Source organism: Miniopterus schreibersii (assembly GCF_964146895.1).
Source record: "Miniopterus schreibersii genome assembly, chromosome: X".
Taxonomy (NCBI): Eukaryota; Metazoa; Chordata; class Mammalia; order Chiroptera; family Miniopteridae; genus Miniopterus; species Miniopterus schreibersii.
The window spans coordinates 16,745,265-16,758,387 of NC_138104.1; the positions used below are offsets into that span (position 1 = coordinate 16,745,265).

Below are 13,123 nucleotides of genomic sequence, written 5' to 3' on the forward strand. Positions count from 1 at the left end.
GACACTGCACATGACCTGCCTTCAGCCTGTAATGCCCTCCAACTTATTCTTGACCAACCAGTATCCTCTCACTTCCTTCAAAACTTAGTTCAAGACTCACTACTTCCAAAACCCCTGCTCTTTACCGGCCCCTCTCACCTGATGATCCTGTTAATCATTGATTCAGTGAGTGTACACAGAACCCCTTAGCAGTCTTGCAAACAGCTGTTACCACATTATCATGCCTTTGCTTGTGTTTGCTCTGTAATCATAGCCATTTCATGTATGTAGGTAAGTTTTGTTCCCTAAGACTGTATATTACTCCTGGGTCAATATTGCATCACACTTTATATAATTCTCCTAAAGTGCTTAGTCCAGCGTGGTGCGCACTGCCAGCCATAAAGCAGAACACTCCCTTCCTACTGCTGAGAAAATGCAAATAGCTGCAAGTTCATTTCAGGGACAGAGCTAGAGTTTTAAGAGTTGTTTTGAAGTTATAAAAATGAGACATTTGCTTTTCCTTCCTTCCTTCATTTAAAAAAAAAAAAAATCAATACAGCTGCTCAGAAAACATTCCTGTGTGTGGCAATAGCAAGAGCTTAGCTATTTCATCACACCTGTGGAAGAATGCACAGAAGGTGTTGATGATATGAGGTAAGTAACCTGAAGTTAGGATTTTAGATTTAGTTTAAAAAAATTTTTTTGCAGCTTTCAGAATTTGAAAAAGTTGTTCACCTCAAGGGAAATAAAGAATAACAGACGAACTGTTTGCTCTGGGTAAAGAGTTGCCACCCTCCAAACTCTAACAGATTGGGCTACAGATGAGATTTTCATGTGTCTATTAACTGCTATTCGCCATAAAACACTAGCTGCCACGGCAACTGGAAAAATGAGTTATTTTGGTATATTTCAGTAGACCAAGGTTCTTAGAGTTGAAAGATTTTGGCCAGTATATATTTAACCACCGTTTTAAAACTCAGATTAGTAATAAATGACCAACACATCATTTTTATTTCAAAAATAAATTTAATAAGGAAAAATACTTTCAGCATACTGAAAGCTTGTGTATATATATAACTTGGTATCATAATATTAAATTTTTTTAATGCATAGATAGGCACTATTCGCATGGAGTTATATAAACAACATAGAATCCCCAAGGTGAGTCAATCCAAAATGTGACATTTTAAAAATCTGGTAGAGATGATTAGTTTAAAGTGTTTCTTCAGTTATATATGGTTTTTTTTGGTATGTGTATCCAATGCTCTATTTGATCCTTCTAGGCAACTGGGACATCTTGTGAGAATAACTTAAGTTGACTAAATAATTTATTTTCAGGGTAGGCTTGCAAAGCAAGTTAAAAAGGCGGAGAATTCAGGCCACTTAAACTGTACATGACTGCAGTTGGAAGAAGGCCTTTTGGGGCATAATTAAGCAGTCATGATAAAAACTGCCTTCCTGAAACACAAGATTTAAGCCTGGGATGCTTCAAATTTAAATAAAGGATGGTTCAACTATGATAGTCGTACCTTTTCAATGTTAAACATCTTCATTGAGCTTCTGATAAGGCATAATTTACACTGTGGTGTGTACACTCGGAAGTCAGCAGAGGTTCTTAGTTCCAGAGCGATTCTGTTAGGAAGTCTCAGGTCAAATTGAGCATCACTAGGCCTATGTGGGTTAGTACAAGCTGTGACCCTGTGACTGAGCACATGGCATGGTCCCTGCTCAGCTACTTCAATTACATGTTGCTCTGAGGTGTCACGGCAATGTCCTTTCTTTGGTCTTGTGTAAATAACACGTATCATTTCTGCTAGCTTTTGGTATAAAACCTGGCGGAATGCCATAAGGGAGACAGTCATGTTGGGGAACCTTCCCATGGTACAGGTTCCCAGGGACATCAGTTTGGAGCTCAGAGGTGGCGTATGGCTGATTCTTCTCATTTCCAAGAGTAGCAGACAGGAGTACCCTCTCCTCACTCCACACATGCAATTGTGAACCTACATTTATCCATGATTGCGCCGCGCCTCCAGTCAGGGCACTTCTAGATCCACTCAGTTTTAAAGAGTTGGTTTTCTAGAATTTAGTTTTCCAGTTTTGAAGAACTTCTTTAATTCCCGTAATTCCTGGGGCTTCAAACTCTGATCCACCCCTGGGGTCAATTTATAGCTCAGAGGAGACATAATGTAACCATTTTGGTAAAGACAGATTCTCTTGCAGAACTCAAAGGTACCAAACATAACTCCAAAATATGGAACTATCTGTTTAAAAATAAAATGAAAACCATGTTAAAATCTTAGAAAGAAAGTGTCAGTGTGTCTGCAGTCAACTTGAGTCTGGGTAAACTGAGTTAAAGGCTGTGGATAATACAACATGGTAATTCTTTTTGGAATCAGATGGCAGGTGGGGGTGGGGAATGGCAGAGCAGTCGAAGGGCGCTGGGGAAGCACAGGTCTGGATTAATATCCACGTAGATGATGTGACTCTTCCTTTCAATATATGCTTGTCTTGATTGGAACCATTTATGTGTCAATTAGTACAAGGTTAGTCCAGAGTTCTTTTTTTTTTTCCCCCCAAAGAATGTAATATGTGAGGTTTTGTTTTTTTTCTTTCTTTTTTTCAATCCTCACCCAAGGATATGCTTAGAGAAGAGAGAGAGAGGGGGAGAGAGGGGCAGACATTGATGGACTGCCTCCCACATGCACCCCGACTGGGGATCAAACCTGCAACCTACGTATGTGCCCTGACTGGGAATCGAACCCACAACATTTGGTGTACAGGACAATGCTCTAACCAACTCAACCACCCGGCCAGGGCAGTCCAGAGTTCTTAACCTTTTTTTGGTCATAGAGTTTTGGGGATATGATGAAAGCTATGGATCCTTTCCCCAGAGAGAGGCACATATGCACACACATCTGCATTTTTCCACACAATTTTAGGATGGGGGTTAGGTTCCCCATGGGAGTCCATGAACCCCCATGGTAGGAACCTCTACATTAAACAGTCAGCTCCTCGGGCATGGGGTATCAGATGCCCCAACATTGCACAGGGTCCTCTCTCTTCAGGGATGACAGCCAGGCTGCACTTCTGGGCCTTGGGCTACCGTCAGTATTAGAGGGGACATTTCCATGCCAACTATATGTGGAGCGGCAAAGGAACAGGCTAGAACTGGAAGAGGCGGAGAAATAGTAGAGACGGACCACTCTTCTCACCTTCAGTAAGTTGGCTGCCAATCCACTCCAGAGCCCCAGTACTCCCTGGGCCTTCACTATCTGCCGGAAGCAGTCTGTGGCTCCTGAGAAATGGACATCTACTCCTCCACAGTGGGGGAGGAAGGGGCTCTGAGCCTGGCAGGAAACAGAAGATGGGATGAAGTGGGAAATAAACGTTTTAGTCAAAGTAGCCAGGGTCGCAAGTCTGGACTCTGGATGCCATGCTCCTGGCCAAGAGGATGGCAAAGAATGGCTGTCACAGGGCTCTTCTTTTTCCATGGGCAGTAAAGTCATGACACATTGCTGGCAAATTTGTGGCTTATTTTGCTTGGAAGGAAGCAGCCATTTGGGACAGGCTCAACTTCACCCTTAACGTTCCTTCCCAACCTATGCCTTCTGGACATGATCAACACACACTCCCATGCCCTTAATCTTTTTTAAGTGCCCCCGTTTCCTTGTCTTAACTGATTTATCCCCTTGCTTATTTTTATTTATTTTTTTAAAATAGAAACAGACTCATAGATACAAAGACATCAAATTTTATTCTTTTTAATTTATTGATTAGAGAGAGAGTGAGAGAGAGAGATCGATTTGTTGTTCCACTTATTTATGCATTCATTGGTTGATTCTTGCATGTGCCCTGACCGGGGATTGAACCAGCAACCTTGGTGCAAGGGGACGACACTCTAACTAACTGAGCTACCCGGCTAGGGCTTTATCCTCTTGTTTAGACCTCTGCTGTGGCACAGTCTTTCTGGCATGAGTTATTTAGGTATAATATCTGGCCTTGCAGCCAGAGAGCTCAGGGGAGCAGGTACTGGGCCTTCCTCACTGTTCTAGCTCTTCAGGGCCTAACATCCTTCATTGCACATAATGTCAGACCAAATTTACCTCAATATCAGCGTCACTAGTAGCTTTCCCCCAAATACAACTGTTTACCTGTGACCAGGCTCAAATAAGCTACATGAATGGTCATGAAGTAAAAAAATGGCCAATATCTACTGTTAGGTGTCAGGCATTACACTGAGTCCTTTACATGTTCCAGCTCATTTAATTTTCACAAAAACCTCATGAAATAGGTAATTTTTATCTTATTAGCTTGATTTTATAGATGACAAAATGGAGTCTGTGAAAGGATAAATCTCCAAAATCACAGAACAGAAGGGACAAAGCATCAACTTGAATTTGGGTCTGTTTGATGCAAAACGAAGCTCTACACCACTAAGTTGCACTGCCTTCTGATGCCCAGCACGGAGAATGCTATTGTAGCTCTTGATACGCTTGTTACCACACATCCGCGCTGAACGTGGCTGCCGTAGCATGTACACTGAATAAACTATTTATGCAAAGACTAGAGCTCGTGGGATGGTGTGAATCGGTGCCTCTCTGCAAGTGTCATACCCAACTGACATTCACAACACTAAAGAAAACATGTATTGCTGGTTGCTTCCTATGGACTGAATGTTTACGGGCCCCCACAATTCATATGTTGAGCCCTGATCCCCAGTGTGATAGTATTTGGAGATAGGGCCTTTGGGAAGTGATTAGGTCATGAGAGTGGAGCCCTCATGAATGAGATTAGTGCTCTTATAAAGAGGAACTTGGAGATATGATCTCTCTCACACCACCGTGTGAGGACACAGCAAGAAGGCCGGTGTTTACAAACCAGGAAGTGGGGTCACACCAGACACCGAGTCAATCTATTGCTTCCTTGGTTTTGTACTTCCCCAGCCTCCAGAACTGTGAGAGGTAAGTATTGTTTAAGCCACACTTAAACAATGGTATTTTGTTATAGCAGCTTGAACTAAAATACACCCAAAGGAAGAAGGAATGGTAAGGCTATAAACTAGTGCTTCTCAACCCTTAGCTTCATATTAGACTAACCAGGGATGCCTTTCAAAACCATCAATGATTGGAATCCACTCCTAGAGACTGCGATTTAACTGACCTAGGGTGAGGCCTGGACATCAGCATTTTTGGCAAGCTCCCCAAGTGGTTCTGATGTGCAGCCAGGGTTGTGTAGGCCCAAAGTTGCTGGGGGCTCAGACCTGAGTCTACTAACTGGCTGCTGATACTGAGAGTCCTTGGGAAAAGTACATGGGCTCTGAAGCCAGACTGCTTGGACTGAGTCCCTGCTTTGCCACTCACTAGCTTTGTGACGTTGAGCAAATGGCTTGACCTTTCTGAGCTTAATTTCCTCATCTGTAAAATGGTGTAATAATAATATCTACCTTATAGGGTTCTTGTCAAGATTAAATGAACTACATGTAAAATGCTTAGAACAGCATTTGACATATAGCAAGCACTACATAAGTAACCACCATTATTAATATTATTATTTATTATCTAAGCCTGGAGAAGAGACAAGTCTGCTGACGACTAAACCAACCCACTAGACTGGAATGCTAGACTGCCATTTGCCCAAACTGTATCTTACTAGTAAAGAGAAACAAACATGTTAGGCTGCTAGTCACAGGACCTGAACTTAAACACTCCCTCTGCATGATCCCATAGATGTCTAGATTAGATCTATAGATCCCAGGATGGGCATGCTGCTTTTGCTGCATAGCACCATCTGAAAAATATCAGAGGAGCCAGGTCCTAGTCCGGGCTTTGCCTTTATCTATATCTATCATCTATCTATCTATCTATCTATCTATCTATCTATCTATCTATCTATCTATCTATCTATCATCTATCTATCATCTATCTATCTATCTATCTATCTATCTATCTATCTATCTATCTATCTATCTATCTATCATCTATCTATCTATCATCTATCTATCATCTATCATCATCTATCATCTATCATCATCTATCATCCTTACCCAAGGATACTTCCCTCCCCCCACTGCTTTTCAGAGAGAGTGGAAGAGAGAGAGAGAGAGAGAAACATTGATTGGTTGCCTCCTGCACGTGCCCCAACCTGGGCCGGGGATCCAGCCTGCAACCAAGGTACATGCCCTTGGCCGGAATCAAACCCCAGACCCATCAGTCCTCAGGCCAACGCTCTAACCACTTGGCCAAACCAGCTAGGGCACCTCTGCCACTATCTGTATAACCTTGACCAAGTCGTTTAGTTCTTTGAACCTAAGTTTGTTCACGTGTCAAGTTAGGAGATTGGAATGAAATGACCTTGAAGGCCCTTTCTTGGTCCTATAATCCATGCTGCTGGCCCTAATGTATGCTCCTTCCTGACTCTGAGCTTTCAAACCTGCCATTTCCTCTGCCTAGCTGAGTCTGTCTGGTTGATCAGAATAGATACCACTTCCTCCAGGAAGTCTTCTCAGATCGCCAAAGTTGGCAGCCTAGTAAGCACTTCTGGTCACCCTGTACTTCTCCTTCATGGCATGTGACACACTATGTAATGATTTGGTGTATAATTATTTCTTTCATGTGTACTCCCTGCCACAACCCGACCTCTGGAACTGTGCAGTGACCATGTCTGCCTTGTTTGTGGTTTTATCCCTAAGGCCTACCAACATTTCTGATATGCAGTATGTTAATACATATTGAGGGAAAGAAGGAATAAACTTGCAGTAGGTCAAAAAAAAGACAAATACTTCAAAGCCAAGTACTCAATGGTTTCTGTGATAAACTTCACAGAGGTCTCCCAGCAAGGCGACATTTCAGGTTGTTCATTCTTTCCATGAGTACTGAAATAAACAATATTTTATAAATATATAAAAGCCACCCTTTGACCAAAGCAATCCTACTTCTAGGAATTTATTCTACAGATGTATTTGCCCATGTAGGAACTGATATATTTTATAAGGATTTTTTTGTTGTAACATTATTAGTAACAGCAGGAAATTGGAAATAATCTAAATGTCCACCAACACGGGGCTAGTTAAAAAAATAGTACATCTGTTATGCTACATGAAATGTCAGGCACAGCAAGACAAATACCATATGATTTCACTTATAAAACAAAATAAACAAGCAAACAAAACAGAAACAAACTCATAGATAAAGGATATTTTTATGGTTGCCAGATGGGGGGGTAGTGTGGAGAGATGGGTGAAAAAGGGGAAGGGATTGAGAAGTACAAATTGGTAGTTACAAAACAGTCCCAGGGATATAAAGTACAGCATAGGGAATATAGTCAATAATATTGTAATAACTATGTATAGTGTCAGATGGGTACTAGATTTATCAGGGTGATCACTTTATAAGTTATATAAATGTCTGATCACAGGGTTGTATACCTGAAACTCATGTAATATTGCATACCGACTGTAATTGAAAAATAAAAAATATTTTAAAAAATAAATAGTACATCATACTATGGAATACTATGGCACCATTTTAAAATATGTGGCAGCTCCATCTAGACTGATATGATATGTAACATCTCCAAGATACACTTTTAGTTAAAAAAAAAAAAAAATGGTGCACAGAGTATATGTAATAAGCTGCTCTTTATCTAAAAACAAAAAAATAAATTCACATGTTTGTGTATCTTTGCATAGACCATCTTTGGAAAGATTCAGGTAAGTAAGTGGAAGTGACAGTGTTGTCTGCAGAGAACTTGTAGGCTAAGGGACGAAGGTTGGGGAAGACTGACTTTTCAATGTATACTCTGTGCACCTTTGGGGTTTTGTATTATATGCATATGTTAGCAATGCAAAAGGTAGAGTACATGACTTTAAAAGAGCATTAATCAAGAAAATGAGAAGGTGAGCCACAGACTGGGGAAAATATTTACAAGACACATCTGATGAATAACCGTTATCCAAAATTTACAAAAAAACAACAAACAAAAACAAAATCTCTTGAAACTTTATAAGAAAACAACCTGACTAAAAATTTGGCCAAAGACCTCAACAGACACCTCACTAAAGAATATAAAAAGAGGGTAAATAAGCATATGTATAGATGCTCCACATCACCTGCATCAGGGAAATGCAAATTAAAACAACAATGAGGTACCACTATACACCTAATAGAATGGCCAAAATCTAGAACACCGACACCACCAAATGCTGGAGAGGGCGTGTAGCAACAGGAATGCCATTCATGGTACAGCCGCTTTGGAAGACAGTTGGGCAGTTTCTTACACAACTAAACATACTCTTACCATATGATCCAGCAGTTGTGCTGATTAGATGGTTAGATCTTGGTGTTTACCCGAATAAGCTGAAAACTTATGTCCATACAAAAACCTGCACCCGGATATTTATAGCAGCTTTCTTCATAATTGTCAAAGCTTGGACACAACCAAGATGTGCTTGGTTGTCCTTAGGTGAATGGATAAATAAACCGTGGTACATCCAGAGAATGGAATATTATTCAGCAAGAAAAAGAAGCCGTGAAAAGACATGAGGAGAACTTAAATGCATATTACTATGAAAAAAGCCAATCTGGGCGCAGCCACTGTGGAAAGCGGTATGGAGTTACCTAAAAAAATTAAAAACAGAACTGCCTCGTGACTCAGTGATTCCATTGCTGGGAATATATCTGGAGAAACCTGAAACACCAATTCAAAAGAATATATGCACCCCATGTTCACTGCAGCGTTATTTACAATAGCCAAGATTTGGAAGCAGCCCAAATCAGTAGATGAGTGAATTAAAAAAAAAAGGTGTGGGACATTTACACAATGGAATACTATGTGGCTGTAAAAAGAAGGACATCTTACCTTTTGTGACAGCATGGATGGACCCGGAGAGTATTATACTAAGTGAAATAAGCCAGTCAGAGAAAGACAAGTACCATATGATTTCACTTATATGTGGAATCTAATGAACAAAATAAACTGACAAACAAAATAGAAACAGACTCATAGGTACAGAGAACAGACTGACGGTTGCCAGAGGGGAGGGGGGTTGAGGGGCTGGGTGAAAGAGGTGAAGGGATTAAGAAAAAAACTCATAGACACAAACAACAGTATGGTGATTACCAGAGGGAAGGGGGGTGGGGGGAGGTAGAAGAGGGTAAAGGGGGGGATAAATGGTGATGGAAGGAGACTTGACTTGGGGTGGCGAACACACAATACAATATACAGATGGTGTATTATAGAATTGTGCGCCTGAAACCTATATAATTTTATTAACCAATATCACTCCAATACATTCAATAAAAAAAGAATAATTTTTTAAAAAAGAAAGTAAAAGGCCAATCTGAGAAGGCTACAGACTGTATGATTCCAACTATATGATATTCTGGAAAACTATGGAGACAGTAAAAAGATCAGTGGTTGCCAGGGTTTGGGGGAGAGGGGAGGAGTGAATAGGCAGAGGAGAGGATTTTTTAGGGCAGTGAAAAGACTCTGTATGATACTATAATGACGGATACATGTCATTATGCATTTGTCCAAACCCACAGAATGTACACCACCAAGAGTAAGCCCTAAAGTAAATTATGAAATATCTATGTAGGTTCCTCAATTGTAGCATGTAACCACTCTGGTGGGGTAATGCATTGTGTGGGCAGTGAGTATGTGGGAAGTCTTTGTACCATCCTTTCAATTAAAAAGTTTTTTAAACGTTTTTTATTGATTTTAGAGAGAGAAGAAGGGAGAGAGAGAAAGAGAAAAACACTGATGTGAGAGACAAACATCGACCGGCTGCCTCCTGCTCGAAACCCAACTGCGGATCTGACCCAAAACCAGGGCGTGTGCCCTGATGGGGAATCGAACCGGTGACCTTTTGGTGCACAGGACGATGCCCAACCATCTGAGCCACACTGGCCAGGTCAAAACAAATTTTTAAATTAAAGTAAGTTGAAATACAAAATTGCATTAGTTTCAGGTGTACAACATAGTGATTTGACATTTATATACTCTACGATGTGATCACCATGATAAGTCTATTAACCATCTATCACTGTGCAAAGTTATTACAATATTACCGGCTATATTTCCCGTGCTGTACACCGCATCTCCAGGGCTTATTTATTTTATAGCTGGAAGTTTGTCCCTCATATTCCCCTTCACCTTTTCACCCATCCCCCACCCCTTCCTGTCAATTTTGAGGTCAACCTAAAACTGTTCTAAGAAAATAAAGTCAATTTGAAAAAGGCACTTAAAAGGAGAGACAAAAGGAAGAAAAGAGTCTGCTAGTTGGAGCAAACAGGAGCTCAGAACCTTTTGCTTGTTCTTTGGAAACAACTTTATCTTCCGAGGACATATGGGACCCAAGTCAGAAACCAAACTGTCCAGTTCCCAAACCATCTGAGGACACACTTGCCTGGAAGGCAGTTGTGGTGGAGGCTTTTGTCATTTGGCAGCCCCTCAATAATCAAAACCAATAGCATTGAAGTAAAAGGACCTTTCTGCACTGTGAACCGCACAGCCCAGGGCCCAAGTTTCTCTTGGCAGAGCCAGGGGCTCAGAGCTGGGAGGCACTACGGCTCTGCAGTGGAAATGTCCTCAAAAGTTGGGTGCAGACAGCTGCCCCCAGCATGGCCCGCCTAGAAGATCCCCTCCCCTCCATCCAGGCTGAAGAGCATGCCCCCTGGTTCAGCAGCAGCCAGAGGAGGGCCCGGGATACGGGAGGGGGCAGTGAACAAATGGACAGCAGGTTAGTATTCTGCTTGGAAAGAGAAGACAGTCAGTTCCTGCGTGCTGGTGGGGGGTGGGGTGGGAAACAAAAAGTGCAGCTGGGCCAGGCTAGAGAAAGCAATTGAGATGCAAGGGAGCGGAGCTGCGGGAGCTGCCCAGGAGGAGGCCGGTGGGGTGCTCGCAGCAGCAGTTGGAAGAGCCAACTTTTAGTGTCACCTTGATTGGGAATGAGATGGGGCAGGAAGGGTGGGGGAAAAGACTGGGAAGATGACAGTTTCCAGGAGGCCGAGACTATACAGATACATGCGTTGCTTGCACATGGTGGCCTCTAGGTAAATGCCTTTTAAAGGAGCCCAACAAATGAATAATTAACTTTCCTACCCTCCCAGCTTGCCATTATCTATGGAGATAGAGGGTCTTTTGAGGTTTAGTGATGCTAACTCATCTGTGTATTTATAGCAATCAGGAAACATAGAACCGCACCTGGACCAGCTTTTATAGTTCTAATCAGGCCTTCAATGCCATGCGTAGATTCTGAAGAGATGCTTCAAGAACAATAAAAACAGTGCCTCAGCTTTATTGACTATTATCCTGTGCCTGGCTCGGTGTCTGCATTAACCCGATTCAGTCCCCCCTCTCCACGCAGGAGCGAGGCACTATGCTTCTCACCGGGCTTTACAGGTGAGGAAGATGAGGCTCAGGGCGGGTTCACAGCCTGCCCAGGTCCATGCAGGAGTAAGGGGCAGAGCTGGCGGCCAAAGTCCACACCCCTGACCATGGAGCTACTCTGCCCATTGAAGCTTGAAGACAAACACACAGCCATAACCAAAGAACTTATATGCATATATGCACAGCCCGTGGACACAGACAATAGGGTGTTGAAGGCCTGGGGGTGGGGCAGGGGGTGGGGCAGGGGCTGGGTGGAGGGGGCAAAGGAAGGGGGAGGTGAGGGATATCTGTAATACTTTCCAATAAAGTAAATAGATAAACAAATAAAAGAAGTACAAATTGGCAGTTAAAACACACACACAAGCAACAGCTACGTGGGAAAAAAAAAGGTGAAAACTGGTTTCTAAAGCTGCAGTGGGAATTCCCACAGAAGTGGGTGTAGGCAGCGAGGCCGCCTCCAAGGTACCCTCCATCTCATTTCTAAAAGTGGCTGGAGGCCAGCGGGGAGGGGTCAGCAAGCTCTAGCCATCTCCTGACAGCAACTGCACACGTCTGCTCACAGCTGGGGGTCTTTCTTGGCTGACCCCAGGCCATTTCTGGGGCTTTGTTTCCCTCTCCCCTACCTCTCTCTTCACCCCCACTGTGGAGGTAGGCTGGGAGTGGAGAGGGGTAAATTCCCACCTTAGCTGCTATTACTGTTTAGCTGGAGCTCAAAGAAGCTTGCTTAGGACATTTTGATTCCCAGGCTTTATCTCTTCAAAGGAGTAAGCCCAGGTCAGGTCCAGAGAAAAGGGCAGAGTGACTCAACGAGAGGGGAATGGAGAAGGCTCCTCCTTCCTCTCTCCTGGCCTGCCCTCTACCCTCTAGGGACAGTCACGTTTCCATGATCAACAACTGTCATCCCTAACATATTTAGGGCATGCTATACTTTTTGAAAAAAACAAAGGGAAGCATTTTCCTTTCCCTACACCTTAACAGTGACTCTCAAACAAAGCCACCTCGCCTGAGGGATATCCAGACATCTACCTCAGACTGCCAGGCAATGCCACTGACTTAGGCAGAAGAAGTCAGTCCCCAAAGGGGCAGGCCCAAAAGTAAAATGACAACAGGGAGTTGAAAATGCAACAAGCTGAAGGTAATGTTCCCACCCTCTCCCACGACCCTGACAGCCTAGAGCCCAGCAGTGTTTGCACTTCAAGTCAGGTAAGCTGGTCTGTTGGGAAGTAGAGCTCTGTTCCTACTGAGAAACCTTGAACAAGGCAGAGAACTTGGCACTGTTAGCACCTCCTAGCAGGTGTGATGATCACGATTTCCTTTTCCCTCTCGGGGCTTTTCACCCGCTCTCTCCCCCAGGGGCTCAGAGAGCCAGTCGGCCTTTCTTTCCAGTCCCTGAGCAGCGTGGTCAGTTTGTGGCTGGCCAAAGGTCCGTGGCTGCTGACGGATCAATGCTCCTCATTCTGTCTGCCGGCTTCAAGCCTTCCATTGCCAGGCTGCCAAGGACTAAATAAGGCAAGCCCCCCCCCCCCCAGCCCGCTTTTCCAACGATCCCCCGCCTTCTAACTTGAGTTAACCATTTCCTGGCCAGAGCCAGGCTCTTGCTTATTTCTGAGCTTGCACACTATTTTGTTTTTTCAAGTGCTCTTGCAGTTGTGAGGGGAAGCAGAGTTTGCCACTCCAAAATATACTTTGGGGGATATTGACTATTTTAAGCTGGTTATTAAGAAATGAAACACTCAGAAAGAACATTTGACCCTCC

The 13,123-nt window shown here is 43.1% G+C and overlaps 1 protein-coding gene across 2 annotated transcripts in view; it reads right to left on the reverse strand.

Annotated features, from left to right (window-relative positions):
- Positions 1-994: 994 nt before the first annotated feature.
- Positions 995-13,123, reverse strand: part of SLC25A43 (solute carrier family 25 member 43) — a 33,355-nt gene continuing 21,226 nt past the window's right edge. Inside the window, exons 4-5 of one of the 2 annotated variants that reach the window (XM_081125583.1) lie at positions 3,192-3,326; positions 995-2,240 (exon numbers count right to left, since the gene is read on the reverse strand). In XM_081125583.1, the coding sequence (XP_080981709.1) occupies positions 2,040-2,240; positions 3,192-3,326 (336 nt within the window). In that variant the 3' untranslated portion in view covers positions 995-2,039. The remainder of the gene's footprint in view (positions 2,241-3,191; positions 3,327-13,123) is intronic. The other variant, XM_081125582.1, reaches the window with a different exon arrangement.